General features: G+C 40.8%; 1 protein-coding gene across 1 annotated transcript; it reads left to right on the forward strand.

Annotated features, from left to right (window-relative positions):
• The first annotated feature begins 651 nt into the window (after window positions 1–651).
• On the forward strand, window positions 652–14761 carry ZNF317 (zinc finger protein 317). The gene is made up of 7 exons (XM_070373615.1): window positions 652–829; window positions 8450–8569; window positions 9189–9331; window positions 9761–9887; window positions 10341–10436; window positions 10922–11009; window positions 11516–14761. Exons 2-7 carry the CDS (start codon window positions 8470–8472, stop codon window positions 12825–12827), a joined length of 1866 nt encoding a protein of 621 aa, XP_070229716.1. The 5' UTR covers window positions 652–829; window positions 8450–8469; the 3' UTR covers window positions 12828–14761.
• Window positions 14762–23292: the final 8531 nt, after the last annotated feature.

Here is a 23292-nt window from a genome sequence, read left to right on the forward strand (position 1 = left end):
AAGGAAATCAACCGTGAACACTAATGGAAGGACTGACGCTGAAGCTGAAGCTCCAATAACTCTGGCCACCTGATTGGAAGAACCATCATTGGAAAAGACCCTGATTCTGGGAAAGACTGAAGGCAGGAGAAGAGGGCAACAGAGGATAAGATGGATCCTGCTCGGTTTCAAGAGCTGCTGTGACCTTTCTTGACTCAGAAAGAGGAAAAATATTTCTTGCAAAGCAGTAAGATTCATGGCTGATGGTCAAGGTAGAACTGAGCATTCCCTGTTGGAAGGAGAAGAGTCCAGCCTGTTGTCAAGTTTATAATGCGGAAAGATGGGGTTGCTATTATTTGATGTCGGTAAGATGGAGTCAGGAGTTTGATTTGCAGCATTTTAATGTATCCATTAAAAGCACTGTTTACTTAAAATGGTAAGATTCAGTGCTAACATAGACATAGGACGAAAAGAGGCCTGAAAACTGATTACCGAGGGACTTGAACAATTATAAGTTGGAGAAAATGTGCCTGGTTCGGAGATCACATCTAGGCAACCCGCTCAGGCCTGCTTTAATTCCAAAACTACATTTCCCAGAATCCTTTCCGCTCTGTGCTTCCTTGTTCGCGTCCAGTTTTGAAGTCCCGCGACACTTAGAAGGCGGAAGTGAAGCGGAAGCCATTACTCTTGGGAGGAGAGTGCTGCTATACACATGGGAAGAGGAGTGGTCCACCGTAGCTTCTTACAAGCTCTTGGTCCCCGCGGCCGATCGGACTTTCCGTATGAACTTGTCATCCCTTCGGCCGCAGCTTCCGTGACCTTTGCTTCCCATGATTCTACTGTCGGTGATGTAAGTCCTGCTTTCCTCACTTAACCCTTTACTCTTGGCCTTCATGAGAACCCGGGAGGCCCAGAAGGCCGGCGGAGTTAACAGGGGACGGGACCTGGGACCGAGAAGCCAGGCAGGAGTGTGTTTTAGACACTGTGATAAGCGGTATGAAGTGCTGGTGACGAAGTTTAGGACCCGGGTGAGGCACCAGTGATGTAGTCCAAAATAATTGACATCTTGGGGTGGGGACAGAGAAGTCCATTCCAGATGAGGTCAGGACGTTATTGAGGTGGATTTGTGAGTCAGGAATTGGAGACCCAAGGATAAACTACCTACCTTTTGCTTTGTGGTCATTTTTGTCTAATATTAATAGCAGCACACTGGTTTTCTTTCAGTTAACATTTGTCTTGAATGCTTTTTTACACTTAAATTTCTCTGTTATTTACTTTAGTTGACTGTCGTGAAAATAGTCTATGACTAGATTTAAAAATGCACTTCGACATTGTTGTTTAACTTGAGAATTAGTCCATTAATATTTAATGTGATTACTAATATTTGCATTGAGTTTTGCCATTTTATTCGGTGCTTTCTATTTTCCCTTCGAATAATTTTTAAAATTAGAATATAAGACATATATGTCCCCCCCACCCAAAGTATGAAAACACACAAAATTAAAAGAAGAAGAAAGTGATTCCTCAAACTAGGACAAGAAAAATAAGATTATGAAAACTCAGAAACCTGTATTCTTCTGAACTGTATCCACCTCCTTCTCCATGATTTTTTCCCTGGATTTTACTGCTTATATGTTTTCTTAAAAATGTATTTCCTAATTTTGGTAATTACTTACTATGAATTACATGCACCCAAGTATTTTCAGAGATATGCGCCTACCATTCTTTTTTAGATACATAGTGACTTAAATTTTAGTCTACAAAGCTCCATATACTGTGGTTTTATTTGCAAACTGTGTTATACACACACACACACACACATATACATACACACACAGACACACACACACACCTGTGCGTGTGTATAAATTTTGAGAATATTGACATTATTATGCCATTGAGTTTTACAGTTAACTGGTTACATCTTCTATAATGCTTTTCAGTCAAGTTTTATGAGTATCAGCAAGAAAGATATAATGGTTTTTGTTATTGTTAGTTTTATTCCTTGGAAAGTACTGATGTATATTTATGTTTTTCTTTCGTATCACACATTTATTTTTATTATTTACTTTCTTTGCTGGACTTCCAGTAGCATTGAATGGAGGTCGAAAAGCCAACTTGAGGCAGTCCTGTTTTCTTTCTGACCTTAAGGGGAATTAACTTGAGTGTTAGCTGAAAGCTTTTTTTTTTTAAAAATAGTGTTGGGTAAAAGAAGCTCCTTTTTCCTAATCTAAGAGTTTTTTGTCATGAAAATCACTCTTACCAAATGATTTTTTTTTTCCAGCATCTACTTTGATGTGTTGATGTACTTCAGTCATCTCAAACTATTCCTGATCTGTAGGTTCTAGTTCTGTTTGTGCTTTAAATGAATAAGTGAAAAATATGATTATCTTATTTACCTGGTAATAGTATTAAACCAATTACAGAATTAAACCAATGTACATTTGAGTGAAATTGGTTTGTAATTTTCCTTTTCTGTTTCAGGTTTATGCCAGCCTCATAAAATGGGGTGGGAGTGTTCTCTCTTTATTTCTAAACTCTGGAATATTTTACCTAAGAGTAGAATCACTTTTTCTTTACAAGGGAATCGTACCAGGAAAAACCACTGGGGTCTGGAGATTTTTTTTTTCTAAAGCTGTTGTTTCAGTTCTCTAAAAGTCAAAGGGCATCCAAGTTCTCTATTTAATTGTGGTAAATAAAATTTCTTTAGGAACTTATTCATTCATCTAAAGCTAAATTGTATAATCAAAGTTGTTAAAGTATGGTCTTGAATTGAGTTCAGTTCAGTCGCTCAGTCATGTCTGACTCTTTGTGTCCCCAGGGACTGCAGCATGCCAGGCTTCCCTGTCCATAACCAACTCCCGGAGCCTACTCAAATTCATGTCCATCATGTCAGTGATGCCATCCCACCATCTCATCCTCTGTTGTTCCCTTCTCCTCCTGTCTTCAATCTTTCGCAGCATTAAGGTCTTTTCCAGTGAGTGGTTCTTCACATCAGGTGGCCAAAGGATTGGAGTTTCAGCTTTAGCATCAGTCCTTCCAATGAATATTCAGGACTGATTTCCTTTAGGATGGCCTGTTTGGATCTCCTTGCAGTCCAAGGGACTCTCAAGAGTTTTCTCCAACACCACAGTTCAAAAGCATCAATTCTTTGGCGCTCAGCTTTCTTTATAGTCCAACTCTCACATCCATACATGACTACTGGAAAAACCATAGCTTTGACTAGACAGACCTTTGTCTCTGCTTTTTAATATGCAGTCTAGGTTGGTCGTAGCTCTTCTTCCAAGGAGCAAGTGTCTTTTAATTTCATGGCTGCAGCCATCATCTGCAGTGATTTGGGAGCCCCCCAAAAATAAAGTCTGTCACTTTCCATTGTTTCCCCATCTGTTTGCCATGAAGTCATCTCTTACTATGTTTTTAATGCTTGATACATATGTAATGTTACCAGTTTTTCATTCTCATATTTATATGTTCTTTCCTTTATTTTAAATAAGTCCTGTCAGAATTGTGTCAATTCTGTTTTTCTCTTAAAACTTTTGGCTTGATTGAACCACTTTATAATATGTATGTTTTCTATTTCATAACTTTGTGTTCTTTATAATTTTCTTCTTTTACTTTCTTGGCATGTTTCTTTACAATTTCTTACATTGGATACCTGCACATCGTAAAGGACTGAAGTGAGTATTCTATTGTATTTCAGTTCTAAGTATTATCAAATTCTATAACTTCTTTGACATGAAAGTTATTTAGGACTTTTAGTTTCAATTTCTGTGACTTTTTTTCCGGTTATCTTTTGGTTATTGTTTGCTAACTTACACTGTAGTCAGCTTGATGCCATTTTCTGAGACACACATTGTACCCCGTGTGTGGTTGGATTTTATAGTTAGGAAATACTATTTCATCTTGTGCAGTCTGCATGTAGTTATTGAGTTGTCTGAGCGAATGTATTATTGAGAGCTCTGGTAGTGGCTTTGTCCATTCTCCTTAGAGACCTACCACCCTCCGCCTGTATTTTTGAGGCTAAAACATATATAGTATATAGCTAAAACAGTATATATCTTTTTCAGGGGTTATACCTTTTTTCATTATGCAGTTCCTCAGTTTTTACTCTTAGCCTTTTTGCTTTAATTCATTCTGGTATTAAAATATTTAAACCAGATTTTTAAAAAAGTATTTGCCTTGTATGTGAAGCGAAAGTCATTCAGTCATGTCCGACTCTTTGTGACCCCATGGACTATACAGTCCATGGAATTTTCCAGGCCAGAATACTGGAGTGGGTAGCCTTTCTCTTCTCTAGGGGATCTTCCCAACCCAGGGATTGAACCCAGGTCTACCTGCATTGTATGCAGATTCTTTACCAGCTGAGCCACAAGGAAAGCCAATTTACCTTTCCATTCTTGCTATATCCTTATTTTTAAGACGTTCTTGCAAACACCATATAACTGGATTGTTTTTACTCCATTTTGAGAATCTCTCTACTGTAGTTGAAGCATTTGGTCAGGTTTTTTATAGATTTTTCTTTCCCTGCCCTCTAGCTTTTGATTTGAGAATTTTGTTCACTCCACATTTTTCTCTGCATGTTTTGAATTTATCATGTGTGTATATATATGTGTATATATATATAGAATTTATGTGTATTATCTTAGTAGTTGTCTGGGAGAATTCTTATCCTTGTTTGTTCATGAAATTTAGATTTTTGATACCTTATCACTCTCCTCGTTTACACGGTTTTGTGATCATCCGTTTTATTTTATTATTTTTAAAAAATATTTATTTAATTATTTGGTTGTACCTGGTCTTAGTTGTGGCAAACAAGATCTTCAATCTTCATCTTTATTTTGTGGCATGCAGGGTCAAGTTCCCTGACCAGGGATTGAACCTGGTACCCCTGCATTGTGAGCAGAATTTTAGCCACTGGACCATCAGATCATGCCACTGATCATGCATTCTAATTCTGTCTTTTTTTTAAACTCAAAAGAGATTATCGTGTATAGTCATGTTTAGTTTCATTATACCCACACATTTTCCTTGTTGTGTTCTTTTTTTGGTTCTTGGACCCTTTGGTGTAAGTTCTTAACAGTCTTTGCTTCCTTGAATTTTCCTTTCTCCCTAAAATATTTGTTTTAGAATTTCTCTTTTCTGTGAGTGGCAAGTTCAAATATGATGTTATTTTGCCATCTTAATGGACATTTTGATTTTTAAAGTATATTCCAGAGCCATGAAGATGTTCCACTATCTTCTGGCTCCCATTATTGCTGGCCAGAAGTCATGTGTCAGCCTATTGTTTTACTTTTTTAAAGCAGTGATTCTTAAAGTGTGTTCTTCAGACCAACAGCATCATCATCACCAGGAATTTGTTATAAATGCATATTCTTGCATTTCACACCCCATATCTTCGGAGTCAAAAACTGGGGCTAGGGCCTAGCGACGGAGAAGGCGATGGCACCCCACTTCAGTACTCTTGCCTGGAAAATCCCATGGACGGAGGAACCTGGTATGCTGCAGTCCATGGGGTCGCAAAGAATCAGACATGACTGAGCGACTTCACTTTCACTTTTCACTTTCATGCTTTGGAGAAGGACATGGCAACCCACTCCAGTGTTCTTGCCTGGAGAATCCCAGGCTGGCGGGCTGCCGTCTGTGGGGTCGCACAGAGTCGGACACGACTGAAGCGACTTAGCAGCAGCAGCAGCAGGACCTAGCAATGTGAGTTTTTTAAAATACATTTCCAGTTTTAACAAGCTCTCCAGGTGATTGAGATGCAACTTGAAGTTTAAGAACCATTGCCTTAAAGGATTTTCCTCCCGGGCTGCTGTTCAGATATTCTTTTGCCATTTTTGTTCTCTGATTCAGTTTAATTGTATATAACTGTGATCTGTTTTTATCTTCAGTGTCTTTATATTTGTCTTTTGAAATGAGAAATTCACAGCTACTGTGTTTTGCAATAATTGCCTGGACTCCTTCCTTCTCCTTTTAGAATTCTGTTTAGAATCAGTTCAGCCATTTTCCTCTGTCTCCCATGGCTCTTTATGCTTATCATCTCTTTATCTGTGTGCCCTCATGTTTATTCTCTAGAAGTGGTTTTTAAATTTAAGCCTGTGTAAAAGTCACCTATAATGCTTGTTATTAATAAAATAGATTCATCAGTCTGCTTCAAAACTCTCATTTAATTGGGCTTGGATATGAACTGGGAAGTAGAATTATTAAAGTTCTCTAGGTGATGTTTATGCAGCTGGCTTGAGGACCACACTTTGTGTAAGACTCTGGAAAATGGTTTTTTTTTTTTTTTTTTTTAAGAGGGGGACTGTGTAATCTGATGAAACTCTTTATTTCAATATTTTGCCTTTATTTTAACAATTGTAATTGTCCTTTTAGAAATTACACATTTTAAAATTTCTGCATATTTATTACCAGTGTGTGAATGATTTTAAAAAATACCTGTGTTTATTTTGAATTGCACTTAAAATAGTTTTGAATGGAAGATTTAACCAGTATATGTAGATTGCCTGTTGGAAACAGAAGTATTAATCTGTCCTTTTATCCCCTGGGACATTTCATCTGATTAGTTGAAAGCTTACAGATAGTGAAGTATAGAGATGTTAATTTATGAGTGTAACACATTTCTGGAGTAAAAAAAAATGGCTTGCAGTATTCTCAAAACTATTGTTTCTTTGGGCCTACAGGAATGACTGGTAGAAGCAATTCTATCAGGGGCAGAAATACCACTCAATAAAAGTAACGGAAAGATTATTCTCTCTGTAGTAGTTCCACCTGCAAATTCTGAATATCTCTGGGTTGTATTACAAAATTGAATATGGAGATTTTAAATCAAATATTGGAGGAATTATGGCCACAAAAGGAGAAATCATAATAGAACAATTGTGAAGGATAGAATGTGTTTTGGACTCAAAAACGATGAAGGTAGGTCTTTTGTAATTGTGAGGAGCAGTGGTAAGATTAGGGTGAGGTAGAAATGCATGTGAGCATGCAGAATACATGATGGCTTTAACTCTGTGCTCGTGTGATGCTGAGATCTGTATCCAGGGTCACCAATTCTAGCTCAACAAGTGGTATAATTGCTCAGATGAGAAATACTCCAGAACCTTGCTCTGGTCTATAGTTTACATTACCATGAGACTTTGAAAATATCCCACAGATTTGAAATTGATGTGAGTGCATTCTCCATCCAGGCTTTAACCACTTGTGTACCTTGCCCCATATTGCAGATGTGAACAGTGAGGGCCAAGGCGTGCCTAAGCCACATGGCTGTGTCAACATATATCTCATAGGATCTGAACAGGATCCCCCTCCCCTCCAAGTTCCATCCCTTGTGATCTTCCCAAGACCCCAAGGCCCAGGGATGTCATCTCAATATGGAGAGAAACGTGGATCAGCTTATTTGTCACCATTCATTCTTTCACTCACTTTAAACCTGTTTATTATTTGAGGTGCTGTTCCAGACACTGTGTACTCAGTTGCTTAGTCACGTCCAACTCTTTGTGACCCCATAGACTGTAGCCCGCCAGGCTCCTCTGTCCATTGGATTTTCCAGACAAAATACTGGAGAGCGGGTTGCCATTTTCTTCTCCAGGGGATCTTCCTGACTCAGGGATTGAATCTGCATCTCTTATGTCTCCTGCATTGGCAGGTGGGTTCTTTTACCCACTGAGCCACATGGAAAAGACACTGCAGCAGTGAACAAAACAAAGACGTGAAAAATCTTTGTCTTCCTGGCACTTCTTGTCTAACGGTGTACATTGCATAGGAGATGTTGTCCAGAGAGCAAATTTTTGAATCATTGTTAGTGAGGTGAACCTGATTCTAGTGATGAAAAGCCCTGAGCTGTAGCTCACAGTTGTGTATGTTGACATAGAGTATGGGGCCAAAAGGCATTGGAGATCAGAACACATGGTCCTAGACGGATCCTCCTCATGGTTACTTGAACCATCATAAGCCAGGATGAGCCTTGAATAAATCTGGAGCTTAAGTGTTTAGTGAGTGACAGAGTTTAGTATAATTGTAATTGGTAACATGGACTTCTCATGTGGCTCAGTGGTAAAGAATCTGCTTGCCAAGCAGGAGATGCAGGTTTGATCCCTGGGTTGGGACAGTCCCCTGGAGTAGGAAATAGCAACCACTCCAGTATTCTTGCCTGGGAAATTTCATAGACAGAGGAGCCTGGTGGGCTATGGTCCATGGAGTCGCAAAGAGTTGGACATGGCTTAGCGACTGAATAACAATTGGTGACACATTACTTGAGAGACTGACTCTGAGTCTTAGTTGAGGTGGGTCCAGGACCTCCACCATGTTGCCTGGAGGTTTTACCTAAGCAAGGTTAAGGCCCAGGATGTGACAGAACTTGCTGCCCAAAAGAGGAAATGCTGAAAAACAAAAGTCAGAATTGTCGTGTGAGTGGGAGAGACAGAAAACCTTTGGCTACACCTAGTAGTCTTTCTCTCATTTCCTACAGATGTCCACTCCAGGAGACCCATGAGAGAGAAAGTAGCTTCCTGGTCCAAGGCCCTGTTCTTCAGGCAGATTTACTGTCATTCTCGCAAGATGGCAGCTCTCGGCCTGGCTCCCACATGTGGTAAATTCTTTGGGTGTCGAATGCCCTCAGAAATCAAGCTTCTGTGGCTCCTGCCACCTCACTGAGGGCAAGGATGTGCATAGCTGGTGGGAGGGCTGCCAGGTCAAAAATGGTAGAGGATGTGTGAACTGAAGTGGGTGGGGCAAAGTCCTGAGAGCTCCCCTGGCAACTATGTCTGATTCAGGGTCTTTGTGAGTTTGGGTGAGGCAGGGAGTGTTTGTAGTTGGTGAGTTAAGAAGGCTACAGGTAATTGATAACCCATTTATTATTTTGACAAATCTGAGCAAAGTAATAGCTCCATCTCTTAGAGCTTTCATTTCTTCACTCATAAATTGAGAATGTATATAATTTTCTTTTTTTTTTGAGAACGTATATTAGTTTCTTTTTTATTTTTTGAGGATGTGTGTCATTTTCTTTATGGCTATGTAGGCCCACCACTCTTTTTCCTATCCTTGAGTGGAGCAGGGTTGCTCTGGCTTGTCACACAACTTGTGTATGTGTGTGTGTGTGATTGTGATTGGGGCATGTGCACTGCCTACACACATAATTAGTATGGGATCATTTCCTGATTTGCGAGTGTCAGGTGGGCTTTAATCCTCATGGGTTCTCTCTTCTCTAGCTATGCCCAGTCAGGAGCCTGCCTATATCCATGAGTCAGAAGTTCCTCTTTCTTCAAAAGACCATTCCTGTCCCCAGGATGTGGACCTGTTTGCATGCAATGGCCTGGAGCCTCATACATCAACCAGTGTTGAACCATCCCAGGTATACCAAGCTCTTTAAGACCCCTGAAGGTGGGGGAGGGTCTCATCTAGGCTGATGGATGCCTGATTAGAGTGCAAGAGGCAGAGCCAGAGAAGGTTGTGAGGTTGGTATCAGGGATGTTAGGGAAAATGACATGTAACAGGTTGTTTTTTCATCATACAGCTCAAAGCTCTCAGGCCAGGCTGGAAGTGAAAGGAGGTTTGATCCCATGTCAGAGTTGGATTTGAAGCAATGAGATAGGATGAAATTATCTTATAAGGAAGAGAAGACATCTAAGGACTGTCTTCTAAAATAAATGTTTAGACCTCAGAGCCCTGTATTGAAAATCCTGTGTTTAGAGTCTCTCACACGTAGTCTTTGTCCTCAGCCATCTGGATGAGTTCTCACTGGCTGGGTTCTCACTGACCCCAAATGTGTGTGGTGTTTCAGGAATCAGTGACTTTCCAGGATGTTGCTGTGGACTTCACTGAGAAGGAGTGGCCCTTGCTGGACTCTACTCAGAGAAAACTATACAAAGATGTGATGCTGGAGAACTACAGCAACCTTGCTTCAGTGGGTAAGGCTGGTGTCATTTCTTCATTTGTTCATTCATGAATCAAATGTCCTTGTTACAAGAGCTTGCTGTGGCTCAGGAACTGTGTGGGGATTTAGAATACAGTTATGAACAAGTTGACCTGGTCCCTGCCCTAGTGGTATCTCCCTTTGGATATTGAGATCTGTCCACTGCATTGACCTTGGAGGTTATGTGTGTCTGAGCTTGGGCATAGTTTTCTGAGTTAAGAAATCCTCATTCTTTTGAAGGGCAAAATGTGTGGGAATATTTGGGATTTTGTGTTTTATGAAAGCCTTTCACTGTGTTCCTTAGAAATGTGGCACCGCCGTTTTGCTGCTCCTAAGTCAGACTTGTCCATCCTCAGAACACTGAAGACCAAAACACTGACCCCAGACTATTGGAAGGGGTGGTCCTCTGCACGATCTTCCCTCAACATATGTCTTTCCCTGTGAGTAGGGTGCCAGGTGGGCAAACCCAGCCTCATCTCCCACTTGGAGCAAGAAGAGGAGCTGAGGACAGAGGATCGGGAACTTCACCGAGGCCCTTGTCCCGGTAAGCACCAGGCAGACAGAAGTGCTGCCGAGAATCTGCCCTTGCCAGCAATGGGGATGAATGGAGTTTCATTGGGAAACCTCACCCAGGTTGAAAATGCGCTTTCTCTTTCACTACACCTCCATCCTCTTAAAAGTTTTTTGGTTTCCGTGTCCCTTCATCTTTAAATTTGAGGTGGCCATGTGGGCTCTTTGTCCCATTCTTTCCTATTCAACATTCCTGGTCATACTCTTAATATCATTATCAATGTCAGTATTTGAAGAGTTAATTCTTAGTGAGTCAACTTACATTTCTACCCCCTTCATTGCCAAATGTCTCACACGTCCAGATTTCTCAGTCCTTTTTACTTATGTGTGTTCTCCCCTCTCACATTCCCTTCTCTTCTTTATGGTTTGTATCTGCAAAGAAAGCCACCTCTGTTTTTGTCACCGTCATCCCACCATTTTCCTTCACCAGCAGGTTGATATTTTCCCAATTTGTTTCAGATTGGGCAACGCCATCTAAAACCAAATGGTCAATTCTTATGGAAGATATTTTTGGGAAGGAAACATCTAATGGTGTGACAGTGGTAAGATTTCCTTGGAATAATTCTGACTCTTCCATATTGGGAGAGGACAGGGTCAGCCTGAGTTAGAAAAGCTTCTCAAAACCAGGCAGGTCCCCTACACCCCTCAGCCACCCTGAAGAGCAAACAGTGATAGAGATAGTATTACAGTTTGGGGAAAACCCTGAATTTGGCCCCAGACTTTTCTTAAAGTCCTATTGAGTAATTATTTCTATAACTACATCTCAGATGTTGAGTGTTGGCTTAATTTAGTTTTAAACAGTTAACAAAGTATATATGCAAGAAGCTTTGTGAAAGTTACATTCATGGCATTCATTTATTTCCTTTTTTGATGGAGTCCATACAGGGCAGGAGCAAAACTTCGGCTTTGCAGATTGTGACATCATTAGTAATTACAGTATGCTTCTACTTATATCAGTTTATGTGGGGATAGTCTTAGGAATGTAACAAACATGGGAAATGCCTTAGTCATTTCCTGAATGCCTTAGTGCTCCCTTTCCATCAACAGGAAAACAGTCAGCTTGGAGAGGAGTCTGGAGTACACTAACCTGTTTGACGTCTTCAGCATAGGCGCTCATCTCACTCAGCAGATGGGAAGGCACACTGGCAAGAGACCGTACCACCACCGGGACTGCGGGGTGACTTTCAGGAACAGGTCCCATGTAACCCAACATGTGAGCATTTACAATGGGAGGAAGATGCATGAATGTCATCAGTGCCAGAAAGCCTTCACCACAAGTGCTTCCCTCACACGGCACAGGAGAATACATACTGGGGAGAAGCCCTATGAGTGCAATGCCTGTGGGAAGGCTTTTAATGACCCCTCAGCCCTCAGGAGTCACTCAAGAACTCATCTCACAGAGAAGCCCTTCGACTGCACTCAATGTGGGAATGCCTTCCGCACCCTCTCCTCCCTGAAGATACACATGAGAGTCCACACTGGGGAGCGGCCGTACAAGTGTGATGAGTGTGGGAAGGCTTATGGCCGGAGCTGCCACCTCATTGCCCACAGGAGAACACACACTGGGGAGAGACCCTACGAGTGTCATGATTGTGGCAAGGCTTTCCAGCACCCCTCCCACCTCAAAGAGCATGTCAGGAATCATACTGGGGAGAAGCCCTATGAGTGCACGCAATGTGGAAAAGCCTTCCGGTGGAAGTCAAACTTTAACTTGCACAAGAAGAACCACACAGTGGAGAAAACCTACGAGTGTAAAGAGTGTGGGAAATCTTTTGGGGACCTCCTGTCCCGGAGGAAACACATGAGAATTCATATTGTAAAGAAGCCTGTTGAGTGCAGACAGTGTGGGAAGGCATTCAGGAACCAGTCCATCCTCAAGACTCACATGAATTCCCATACTGGAGAGAAGCCATATGGGTGTGACCTCTGCGGGAAAGCCTTCAGTGCGAGCTCCAACCTAACTGCGCATAGGAAGATCCACACCCAAGAGAGACGCTATGAGTGTGCTGCCTGCGGGAAGGTCTTTGGAGACTATTTATCCCGGAGGAGGCACATGAGCATTCATCTCGTGAAGAAGCGTGTTGAATGCAGACAGTGTGGGAAAGCCTTCAGAAACCAGTCGACCCTCAAGACACACATGAGAAGTCACACAGGAGAGAAGCCCTACGAGTGCGACCACTGTGGGAAGGCCTTCAGCATCGGTTCGAACCTCAATGTGCACAGAAGGATACACACTGGGGAGAAGCCCTATGAGTGCCTGGCCTGCGGGAAAGCCTTCAGTGACCATTCGTCCCTCAGGAGCCACGTGAAAACTCACCGGGGTGAGAAGCTCTTTGTGTCATCGGTGTGGAAAAGACTCCAATGACACATCTTTTTTAAAGAAAAACATGAGAACTCAGATTGGCAGGGAACCTGACAGGTGTCAGAAAGGCAGGAAGCTTTGAGGAACTCATCTCACTGGGTATAAATTGTTAACTTGGGAGAAATCCAGTTTGTATAAGAACTATGGAAAGACTTGGATTTTTCCATGTCACATTGGAACTATGAGAACTCAAGGTGGTTGAGAAAACATATATCTGAGGTGTGAGGAAGCCGTCAGTGTACATGTAGCTCTCAACAAACAGGAGAACTTTGAGAGGGAACCCCTAACCTGGTATTTAATGTCAGAATGACTTTAGTACCATCTTGTACCTCTGGGCACAAGAACAAGCTCATCCTGGAGGATCTCTGTAAATTCCATGACTGGACAAACCTTTCCTGGTCTGATTGTATCCTTTATGAGAGAAATCACACTAAAGAGGAAAATCTATGAAATAAGGACCACGGGGAAGCCAGTAACAGGTTGGCAAGCTATAGCCAGCTGTCTGTTTTAATGCAGCTGGCAAGTTTAGAATAGTGGTGGTGTTTTTAAAGAAGAAAAATATGTGATGGAGACCACTTTTGGCCCACAAAGCCTAAAATACTCATCTCTCTGGCCCTTTACAAAAAAAAAAAAAAAAAAAAGCCAATTCTTTATCTACAGCAGTGGGGATAATTTTGCTCCCTGGGGGACATTTGGCAAATCTAGAGACGTAGTTGGTCTTTAAAAGTGGAGGGGGGGTTGCCATTGGCATGTTTTGGAAGACACCAAGGATGCTGCTAAATATCCTACAATGCACAGGGGCTTTCCTCAAGAGGGAGAAAGTATGTGCCCCAGAATGTCAGTACTGCTAAGGTTGAGAAATTTTAACCAACAATTCCTCATATTTTTGTGAAACACGTGGGTACTCACATTATGAGAAATTCCTATTTACAGCTTCAAAACTATACTCAGTGTAATTGTTTTAGGAATCACATGAGAACCCACACTGCAGACAATCCCTCTGTGGAGTTTCATCCACAGCCTTCTCAAGTGTGTGTATCAGAATTCTTTCCCCATTAGGATTTCTCAGTACATGTGGAATTGCACTTATCAGTCAGTCTTCTATCACGAAAATGGACCCCAGCTCATTAATTTTTCAGTCTTTAATTTTAATGTTATGCTCTTGCAAATAACCCTCATGCCTCATCACAGAAGGTTTGTACATAGTAATTCTACTATAATTTCATTTGTGATATGTGTTTATTTCCTTTTGGACAACTTATTTTAAACAGTGGGTTTTTTGTTTGTTTGTTTAGAATAGTGTCATGTGCTGTGTAACTTGTGGGTATTTTTAGTACCTGTTTGTTACAAATATCTAATTCAAATAAGTTGTGATCAGAGCAGGATGTCATCATCAAATTGGTCCTTTGAAATGTTTTTGGCCTCCTGTCCAGCCACAGGTAACCTAAACTTGTAGTTGCATCTTCAGTATCTTTTTCTTTCATATCAGAAAGATCCAAGTTCTGATTAGTAAGGTATGCTATTTTAGAAAATCTCTTCCAAGTTTTCCTGCAACTAGTAGAGTCCATGTCCACAGCCTGGCCATTGACAAAAAAAGCAGATGCCATGATACAGACTGGAGAAAGCGCTTGAAAAAGGGTCTGTCTTACCTGGATTCCTCTCTACATTTTTTGTGTGCGCTCCCCCCACCCCCTTTATTTCCCTTACTTCTCACCTTGAGAAGAGATCCAGTACCTAGTGTTAAAGATCCATCTTATGACCATGAGGATGCAAGCCACAGGCTAAGCAAGAGGGGTGGGGCAGTTTACTGCAGAAAAATCACAATAATCTTGGCTTCCTTGGTGGCCTCTTTGAGTGTCTGCACTAGCCCTGGATTTGTTATTTCCATACTTACTATTACATGAGAAAAAATAAAACTGGTTATTGGTTTAAGCTGCTTTGGATATTTCATTGTTTAATCTATTTAATAATTGTTTTATTGGTGGTGGGAATGTTCTTCTGTACCAGATTGGATGTTGTCTGTAACCCATGCATCAAGTCATTAGTGGGGTTGGGTAGCTGCTGCTATACATGTTGGTATAATCTGCTTATAATTGTTGGATTTGGGTTTTTAAAAATCCTTAAGGGCATCCCCGGTGGCTTAGTGGTAAAGAATCCACCTGCAATGCAGGAGACCTGGGTTCCATCCCTGGGTTGGGAAGATCCCGTGAAGAATTAAGTGGCAACCCACTTCGTTATTCTTGCCTGGGAAATCTTACGGACAGAGGAGCCTGGCAGACTACAGTCCATGGGATCGCAAAAGAGTCAGACATGACTTAGTGACTAAATAACAAAAATCCTGTACCCCTGTTTTTATAAAATTGTATTTCATGTCTCTGATGTGCTTAAGTATTATTTCTTGACTTGTGTTGAAGTAAGTGTATTGGTTTTCGCAAAAGCCCTGAGAAATAGGTACTGCCAATAACACGCTTTTGCATATGGGCAATCTGAGGCAAGGAAGTTTAATGTTACTTGTTTTAAGTCAGCTCATTAACAAGTTGTAATGCCTTTTTTGTTGTTTATTTGTTTTAAATATTTATTTATCTGGCTGTGCCAGGTCTTAGTTGGGCATACAGGATCTTTAGTTGCATCATGTGGACTCTAGTTCCAGGGATGGAACCTGGGCCCCCTGCTTTGGGAACACAAGTCTTACCCACTGGACCACCAGGGAGGTCCCTGTGCCCGTGTTTCAAGTTCATTCTTATGTCAGGCCCTGTTCTGTGCCCTGAGTCTGTAGTGATGAATCAGGATTTTTGCCTTTATGGTAATCACATTCTACATGGGATGAAGGCACGTGATAAACAAATGAATAAATATGTGGTATATCGGCAGTCAGTTCAGTGCCCCCAAATTTAAGCACGGTGATGATGACAGGGATGTGGGGGTTCATTGAATCTATTTTATGGATAGGGAAAACCTGTTGCTTAAGGGGACATTATAGAGCAGAGATGTAAATTCCCTGCAAGTGTGTGCCACGTTCTAATGTGCTCAAGAGCACCCGAGGCAGTTCAGAGGTCATGAAAAAAGAATTTTGCTTGCTAGGGCCAGTGTGGCTGAAATCTGGCAAGCTTAGGAGTCACAGAAGGTGGTAAGGTCAGAGCTGGATTGGGATCCTTTTCACGGAGGCATCTTGTAGGTCGACTGGAAAGACTTTGCCTTTTATTCTCTGTAGAAGGTCAATGGAGGGTTCTGTATAGAGAAGTAACAACTATTCCATCTCTGTTTTAAAGAATCATATTGGCTTCTGGGTTGGTTGGCTGAGTAGAGGGATAGGATACAAAACAGAAATCTGTTAGAAGTTCATTGCTGAGTTCAAGTTAAGTATAATGATGTCCAGTTGCTGTATTTAAAATGGATAACTAACAAGGGCTTACTGTATAGCACATGGAACTCTGCTCAATGTTATGTGGCAGCCTGGATGGGAGGAGAGTTCAGGGGAGAATGCATCCATGTATATGTATGGCTGAATCCCTTCACTGTTTATGTAAAATTATCACAACGTTGTTAATCACCTATAGCCCAATACAAAATAAAAAGTTTATAGAGTTTGAAAATAAAATTACAGTATTAGTATTGGGTTGGCCGAAAAGTTCACTTGGGTCTTTCTGTAAGATCTCAGGAAAAAGCCAAATGAACTTTTTGGCTAACTAGCAAGGGTATTTTGAGAGTCACATTGCATATGGCTGTAGTTTCATTTTCACTTCGGATAAGTGGTTCCTTATCATCCCACAATTTGTTTAACAACAGCTGATGTACAGTTCCTGGACTGTTTCCACTTTCCCCGATTATGAACAATGCTGTTGTAAGAAAATGTATAACACGCTTTCTGGAGTGTTGGTGAGTTATTCCAGGAGTATGAAGTTGTTAGGTTGAAGGTCTGTGCATGTTCAGTTTATCTTAATGCCAAAGGTGTTTCTAAGTGTCTGTTTAATGCTTTGTGTGTGGTATCATTTAAAACAGGCATTGGTGAACTTCAGAAAAGTGTTTAACTCGTACTTTGTTGTTTACTTGCTAAGTCATATCCGACTTCTTTGCACCCCAAGGGACCGTAAACCGCCTGGCTCTTCTGCCCATGGGATTTCAATTTCCCAGGCAAGAATACTGGAGTGGGTTGCCATTTTTTCTCCGGGGCATCTTTCTAAACCAGTGATCAAGCCCATGTCTCCTACATTGGTAGACAGGCTTTTTTGCCATTGAGCCACCAGGGAAGCCTTAACTCATGTACCATAAATTTTCACATGAACTCATCTGTGTAAACAGGCAAGAAAAATGTTTTACATGTTTTAGCATTCCTGATAACTCCTTCTCGCCAAATAACAAACCTTGCCTAACTCCCCACGAGTGACCGTATTCTGGCTCTGACAACATGGCTTGGATTTTTATTTTTGGACCCTATACAAATGGAGCCAAACAGTATACGTTCTTTAGTATCTATCTTAATTTACTCAAAATTTTTGTGAAACTGATCCATATTGTTTTGAGTTCCTCTAGATAGTAGTACATTTTATTGTGTTCCATTGTTTGAATATTCCAGTTTATTTAAGCAGTTTGTGTTGGTGGACATTTGACTTCTCAGTTTGAGGCTATTGTAAATAATGCTGCTATGAGCATATTTTAATATTTCTGATAGTGCATAAATGCGTGAGTTTCTGTTGGGTTTATATCCTGGACTAATATCACTGGGTCATATGCGATGCATATTTCACAAATGATGCCAGTTTTCCAAAGTGTTTGTAGACAGTTTTCCAACAGGCTCTTTTATGGAATTGGATCAGATGATACCAAATTTGCCTGCCTTTTTGGTACTGATTTATATATTCCAGATGTGGGCCTTATGGCTGGATGTTTTGCAAGTAATTTTCCCCATTCTAACTTGTCTCTTCAGTGTTTTAATTGTTATCTTTTGATGAAAGAAGTTCTTAATTTTAATGTCATCTAATCTTTATGGCATCCTCCTCTTGTGTAAGAAACGTTTACCTACCCTGAGGGCAAGAAGATATTCCACATTTTTTTCTGTAAGTTTTATTGTTTTTGTGTATACATTTAGATCTGTATCTTGGAACTGATTTTTTGTGTTAGAGTATAAAGTAGGATTGTTTTATTTTTTCCTTATTAACCCAACATCATTGATTTTAAAAGTACATCTTCACCCCAGGAATTTTCCACCTTTGTCGTATACTGAATTCCATAGGCGTTGGGTCTAAATTTAGGCTTAATTCTATTCTACTGTTCTGTTTGTTCACACACCATGCCACAGTGTTTAAATTATAAAAAAGAAGCTTTATAATAAGTCTTGGTATCTGGATGGACTAGTTTCTCCTCATGGTTTGTCTTTTTCAGTCTTTTCCTAGGTATTGTGTGTGTGTGTTTGGGGGAGGTTATGTGTACTTATCTGTTAACTTGTCCATCTCCATACTACTAGCTTGTTGGTATTTTTATTGGCATTGCCTTGAATTTTTAAGTTAACTTGGTCGGGAATTAATATCTCTATAATGTTAAGTTGTCTTATCCAAGAACAAGGGATGTTTTCCCATTTGTTCAAGTCTACTTTAGTGTTTTTCAGGAATGTTTAAAAATTTTCTTTTACAAGTATTCTAGTCTCATTAGGTTTTCCTTAAGTATTTAATCTTAGATTGTTAATTAAAATTTCTCAACCATTATGTCTTCACAGCTTTTGTATGTGAGAGCTACTAATACTGTATCTTGATTTTATAATTTGCTGCTTCACTGAATTCTTTCATTTTTTTGAGTTCATTTTATTATTTATTTTCTGGGATATTCCAGGCATACTACTGTATCATCTACAGATTGAGTGAGCTTTGCTTGTTTATCAGTCTTTTAAAAAATACTTATTTATTTTTGCTGTGCGCTCTTAGTTGTGGTTTTGAACTCTTAGTTTCAGCATGCAGACTCTTAGTTACAGCATGCATATGAGATCTAGTTCCCCAGCCAAGGATCAAACCCAGGCCCCTGCATTGGAAACATGGAGGCTTGCCCACTGGACCATCAGGGAAGTCCCTGTTTGTCAGTTCTTAAGCCTCTCGTTTTTTTTTGCCTGTGTGGTTGCATTGGCTAATACCTCTAGTATGATAATAGAGGGCATTTTTGTATTGTTCTAGGGGTAATACCCTGTTTTTCCATTGATTAAGATAAATGTCTTTTAGAATGAAGTATACAATTGACCCTTGAACAACATGGGGGTTAGGAACACTGACACTCCACATAGTAAAAAATCTGTGTATAACTTTTTTGGTCCTCCATATCCATGATTCCACATCCAAGGATTCAGTTGCAGATTGTGTGGTACTGTAATACGTATTTTTTTGAAAAAAAATCCATATGTAAGTGGACTCCTGCAATTCAAACTCATGTTTTTCAAGGATCAATATTTTATTATATTGAGAAGGTATTCTATGTTCTTAAATATTTTATCATAGATGTGTACTGTATTTTGTCAGTTTTTCTGAACATCTGTGAGGAGGATTGTGATTCTCTTCCTCTGATTTATTAATATATTAATAAATTTTCAACACTCAATAAATTTTGTGTCCCGAGAATGAATTTCATTGGCCATGGTATATTATTTTCTTAATGTGTTGTTGGATTGTTTGCTAGTATTTTGTTGAGAATTTTGCATTGGTATTCATGAGTAATTGATACATGGTTTCTTAGAACTGTCTTTCTGGTTTGGGTTTTAGTATTATGGCTGCTTCATGAGAGGACTTAGAAATTTTTTCCTCTTTTTCAGTACTCTGGAATAGTTTGTACAGCATTAGGACTATGTGGTTTTTGGAAAATTTGGTAGAATTCCCTATGAACCATCTGGGTGAATTGTTTTTTAGTGGTATATTTTCTTAGGAAGTTTATTTCTTTTATGGAAGTTAGTCTGTGTTAAATTTTCTAACCTGAATGGAGTCAGCATTGGTAATCTGTATTTTTGGGGAATAGCTCATTTCATCTAGCATAGAGGTCAGTAAAGTGGTCATATGATTTAAAAATATTTTTTGATTCAGTGGTCATCACAAATGACCATCACATTCGATGGTCATTTCTCCTTTCCTGCATCCTTTCTACTTGCAGTGCTCCATGCAGGTCTTTGGGTGCTTGGTGTCAGTAATTGTGCATCGATGAGTGAAGGTGCTGAGTGTTTTGCAGATCAAAAGTTTTCCTCAGCTCACTAGTGAAGGAATAGCAATTACTGACAAGCTCTTGCCTAGATTTGGAGGAAAAAATAAATGTACCCTAGAGGCCAGGCCCAAGGGGAGAAGAGTACTTTTTCTCAGCATTGACTAATGTAAGACTGTTTCTTTAATTAGGAGCCCTGGGAATCCAACACAGCTACTCCATCAGCCCAGTTCCAACATCATGTCAGTTAACAGGACAGAAGGAAACTGAATTCCCACCTGCAACTAAGTGCCCCAGAGCTCTTGCATCTCATTGCACTTTTCTGCCAGTTCTTGGGACAGACCTGCTACCTTACACAGTCTCTCTGGAGGGGACTTCTAATTATATTCTTACTCAGTCTTCATGTCTCATTATGGCCTGAGTTCTTGGGACTTCTCCTACAAAAACCAGCTCTATCTTGTGTAATGTCTGGGTAACTCCAACCCACTCTGAATTTTTTCCTCTCTAAAGAACCAGTGAATATTGATTAAGGGCCTTATACTGGATTAGGCTTTGGGAAGAAAGACATGATGCTGTCCCTAAAGGAGTAAAGATCTAAGAGGAGAGATCAGATCAGATCAGTCTCTCAGTCGTGTCCCACTCTTTGCGACCCCATGAATCGTGGCATGCCAGGCCTCCCTGTCCATCACCAACTCCCAGAGTTCACTCAGACTCACGTCCATTGAGTCAGTGATGCCATCCAGCCATCTCATCCTCTGTCGTCCCTTTCTCCTTGCCCCCAATCCTTCCCAGCATCAGAGTCTTTTCCAATGAGTCAGCTCTTTGCATGAGGTGGCTAAAGTACTGGAGTTTCAGCTTTAGCATCATTCCTTCCAAAGAAATCCCAGGGCTGATCTCCTTTAGAATGGACTGGTTGGATCTCCTTGCAGTCCAAGGGACTCTCAAGAGTCTTTTCCAACACCACAGTTCAAAAGCATCAATTCTTCGGCGCTCAGCCTTCTTCACAGTCCAACTCTCACATCCATACATGACCACTGGAAAAACCATAGCCTTGACTAGACAGACATTTGTTGGCAAAGTAATGTCTCTGCTTTTGAATATGCTGTCTAGGTTGATCATAACTTTCCTTCCAAGGAGTAAGTGTCTTTTAATTTCCTGGCTGCAGTCACCATCTGTAGTGATTTTGGAGCCCAGAAAAATAAAGTCTGACACTGTTTCCACTGTTTCCCCATCTATTTGCCATGAAGTGATGGGACCGGATGCCATGATCTTCGTTTTCTGAATGTTGAGCTTTAAGCCAACTTTTTCACTCTCCTCTTTCACTTTCATCAAGAGGCTTTTGAGTTCCTCTTCACTTTGTGCCATAAGGGTGGTGTCATCTGCATATCTGAGGTTATTGATATTTCTCCCGGCAATCTTGATTCCAGCTTGTATTTCTTCCAGTCCAGCATTTCTCATGATGTACTCTGCATATAAGTTAAATAAACAGGGTGACAATATCCAGCCTTGACGAACTCCTTTTCCTGTTTGGAACTGTGTAAACAATAAATAAGATGGCTAATATGGCCTGTTAATCCATTAACAAGGACCCGAGGAGGTATGTTGAACTTTTGGAGTTCAAAGAGAGCTGTATTGAAGAGATGACACAAGCTAAGCTTAGAAGGCTTATTTATAGTTTTCAGGATCAGATTTGAGTAAGCATGTCAATCATGAGTGCAAAAGCAAAGAAAATCATGCATCACATTCTCTGACATGTAAAAAAGGACAGTCTTGGAAGTAGAAGATAAAACTAGAGGGGTAACATGGGACATTATATAACACACACACACATACATCAGGACTTTATGAATCTCAGTTTCAATGTTAATTGAGGTTGATAGAAATATGTTGACATTTGGTGAGATTCAGTTTAGAAAAGTAGCCTGTGCATGCTTTTTGGTAGAATGGAATTGAAGGGAGCCTGTTCATAGTTGCTGCATAATAAACTACCTGAAACACAGTGGTGTAAAACAACCACCACTTGTTTACAGGTCTGTTGGTTGACAGTTGGGACTGTGCTTAGCTGGGCTTACTAAGGTGCTTGCAGTCGACTGCTTGTTTGGCTTGGGGGTTCCTTGCTCCTCATTCTGGTCTCATCCTCCAACAGTCTAGATGGCCCTTGTGAGGTGGGGCTTTGTACATATGATGCTGGAGGGTTCTAGAAGAGCACAAGCTCCACTGTGCAGGTGCTTTTCAAGTGCCTGTATGTGTCATGTTTGCCTGCACCCCATTGCCCAGTGCTGGTCACGTGGGTGAGCCCAGGGTGGAAGAATCTTCAGAGCTACAAAGAAGGGAAGTGGGTACAGGAAAGGGAAGAAATGGTACCTTTTTTTGCAGTCACCACAAGCCCAGTGTTATAGTGCAAGGATTTCAGATGAGAGAGGATAACTTTATATAGATGTAATTGACATATAAGGAAGGGGCTTTCCTGGTGGTTGAGTGGCTAAGAATCCACCTTGCAATGCAGGGGACATGGGTTCGATCCCTGGTTTGGGAAGATCCCACATGCTGCTGGGCAACTAAGCCCATGCACCACAACTACTGAGCATGCATTCTGGAGCCTGTGCTGTGCAAAAAGAGAAGCCACTGCATGAGAAGCCCATGCATCACAATGAAGAGCAGCTCCTGCTTTCCGCAACTAGAGAAAGCCCTCATGGAGCAATGAAGACCCAGCGCAGCCAAAATAAGTCTTTAAAAAATTCACATGTATAAAGCTGCACATTCTTAAAATATATACTGAGATAAGTTTTGACCTATATATACACTTGTGAAACCATCACAGAGTCAAGATGGTGATGCCCCCAAATATTTCCTCATGTCCCTTTTAATGCTTCCCCATCATTTCCCAGGCAACCAATGAACAGAAAAGGTTCATGTCCTCTGGAACTAAAATTTGTTCATCAGTTCAACAAATGTGCATTAATACTTCTGTACCAGACCTAAGGCCCCATTCTTCCTGTAAGAAGAGGCTTGTATCTTAGGTCCGTTCTACTTGGGGCCTTTGGAAAACCAGGGTCTCAGTTCAGTTGAGTTCAGTTCAGTTGCTCAGTCGTGTCCGATTCTGCGACCCCGTGAATCGCAGCACGCCAGGCCTCCCTGTCCATCACCAACTCCTGGAGTTCACTCAGACTCACGTCCATCGAGTCAGTGATGCCATCCAGCCATCTCATCCTCTGTCGTCCCCTTCTCCTCCTGCCCCCAATCCCTCCCAGTATCAGAGTCTTTTCCAATGAGTCAACTCTTCGCATGAGGTGGCCAAAGTACT

The sequence above is a fragment of the Bos mutus genome, chromosome 7, assembly GCF_027580195.1.
Source record: "Bos mutus isolate GX-2022 chromosome 7, NWIPB_WYAK_1.1, whole genome shotgun sequence".
In the NCBI taxonomy this organism is placed as follows: Eukaryota; Metazoa; Chordata; class Mammalia; order Artiodactyla; family Bovidae; genus Bos; species Bos mutus.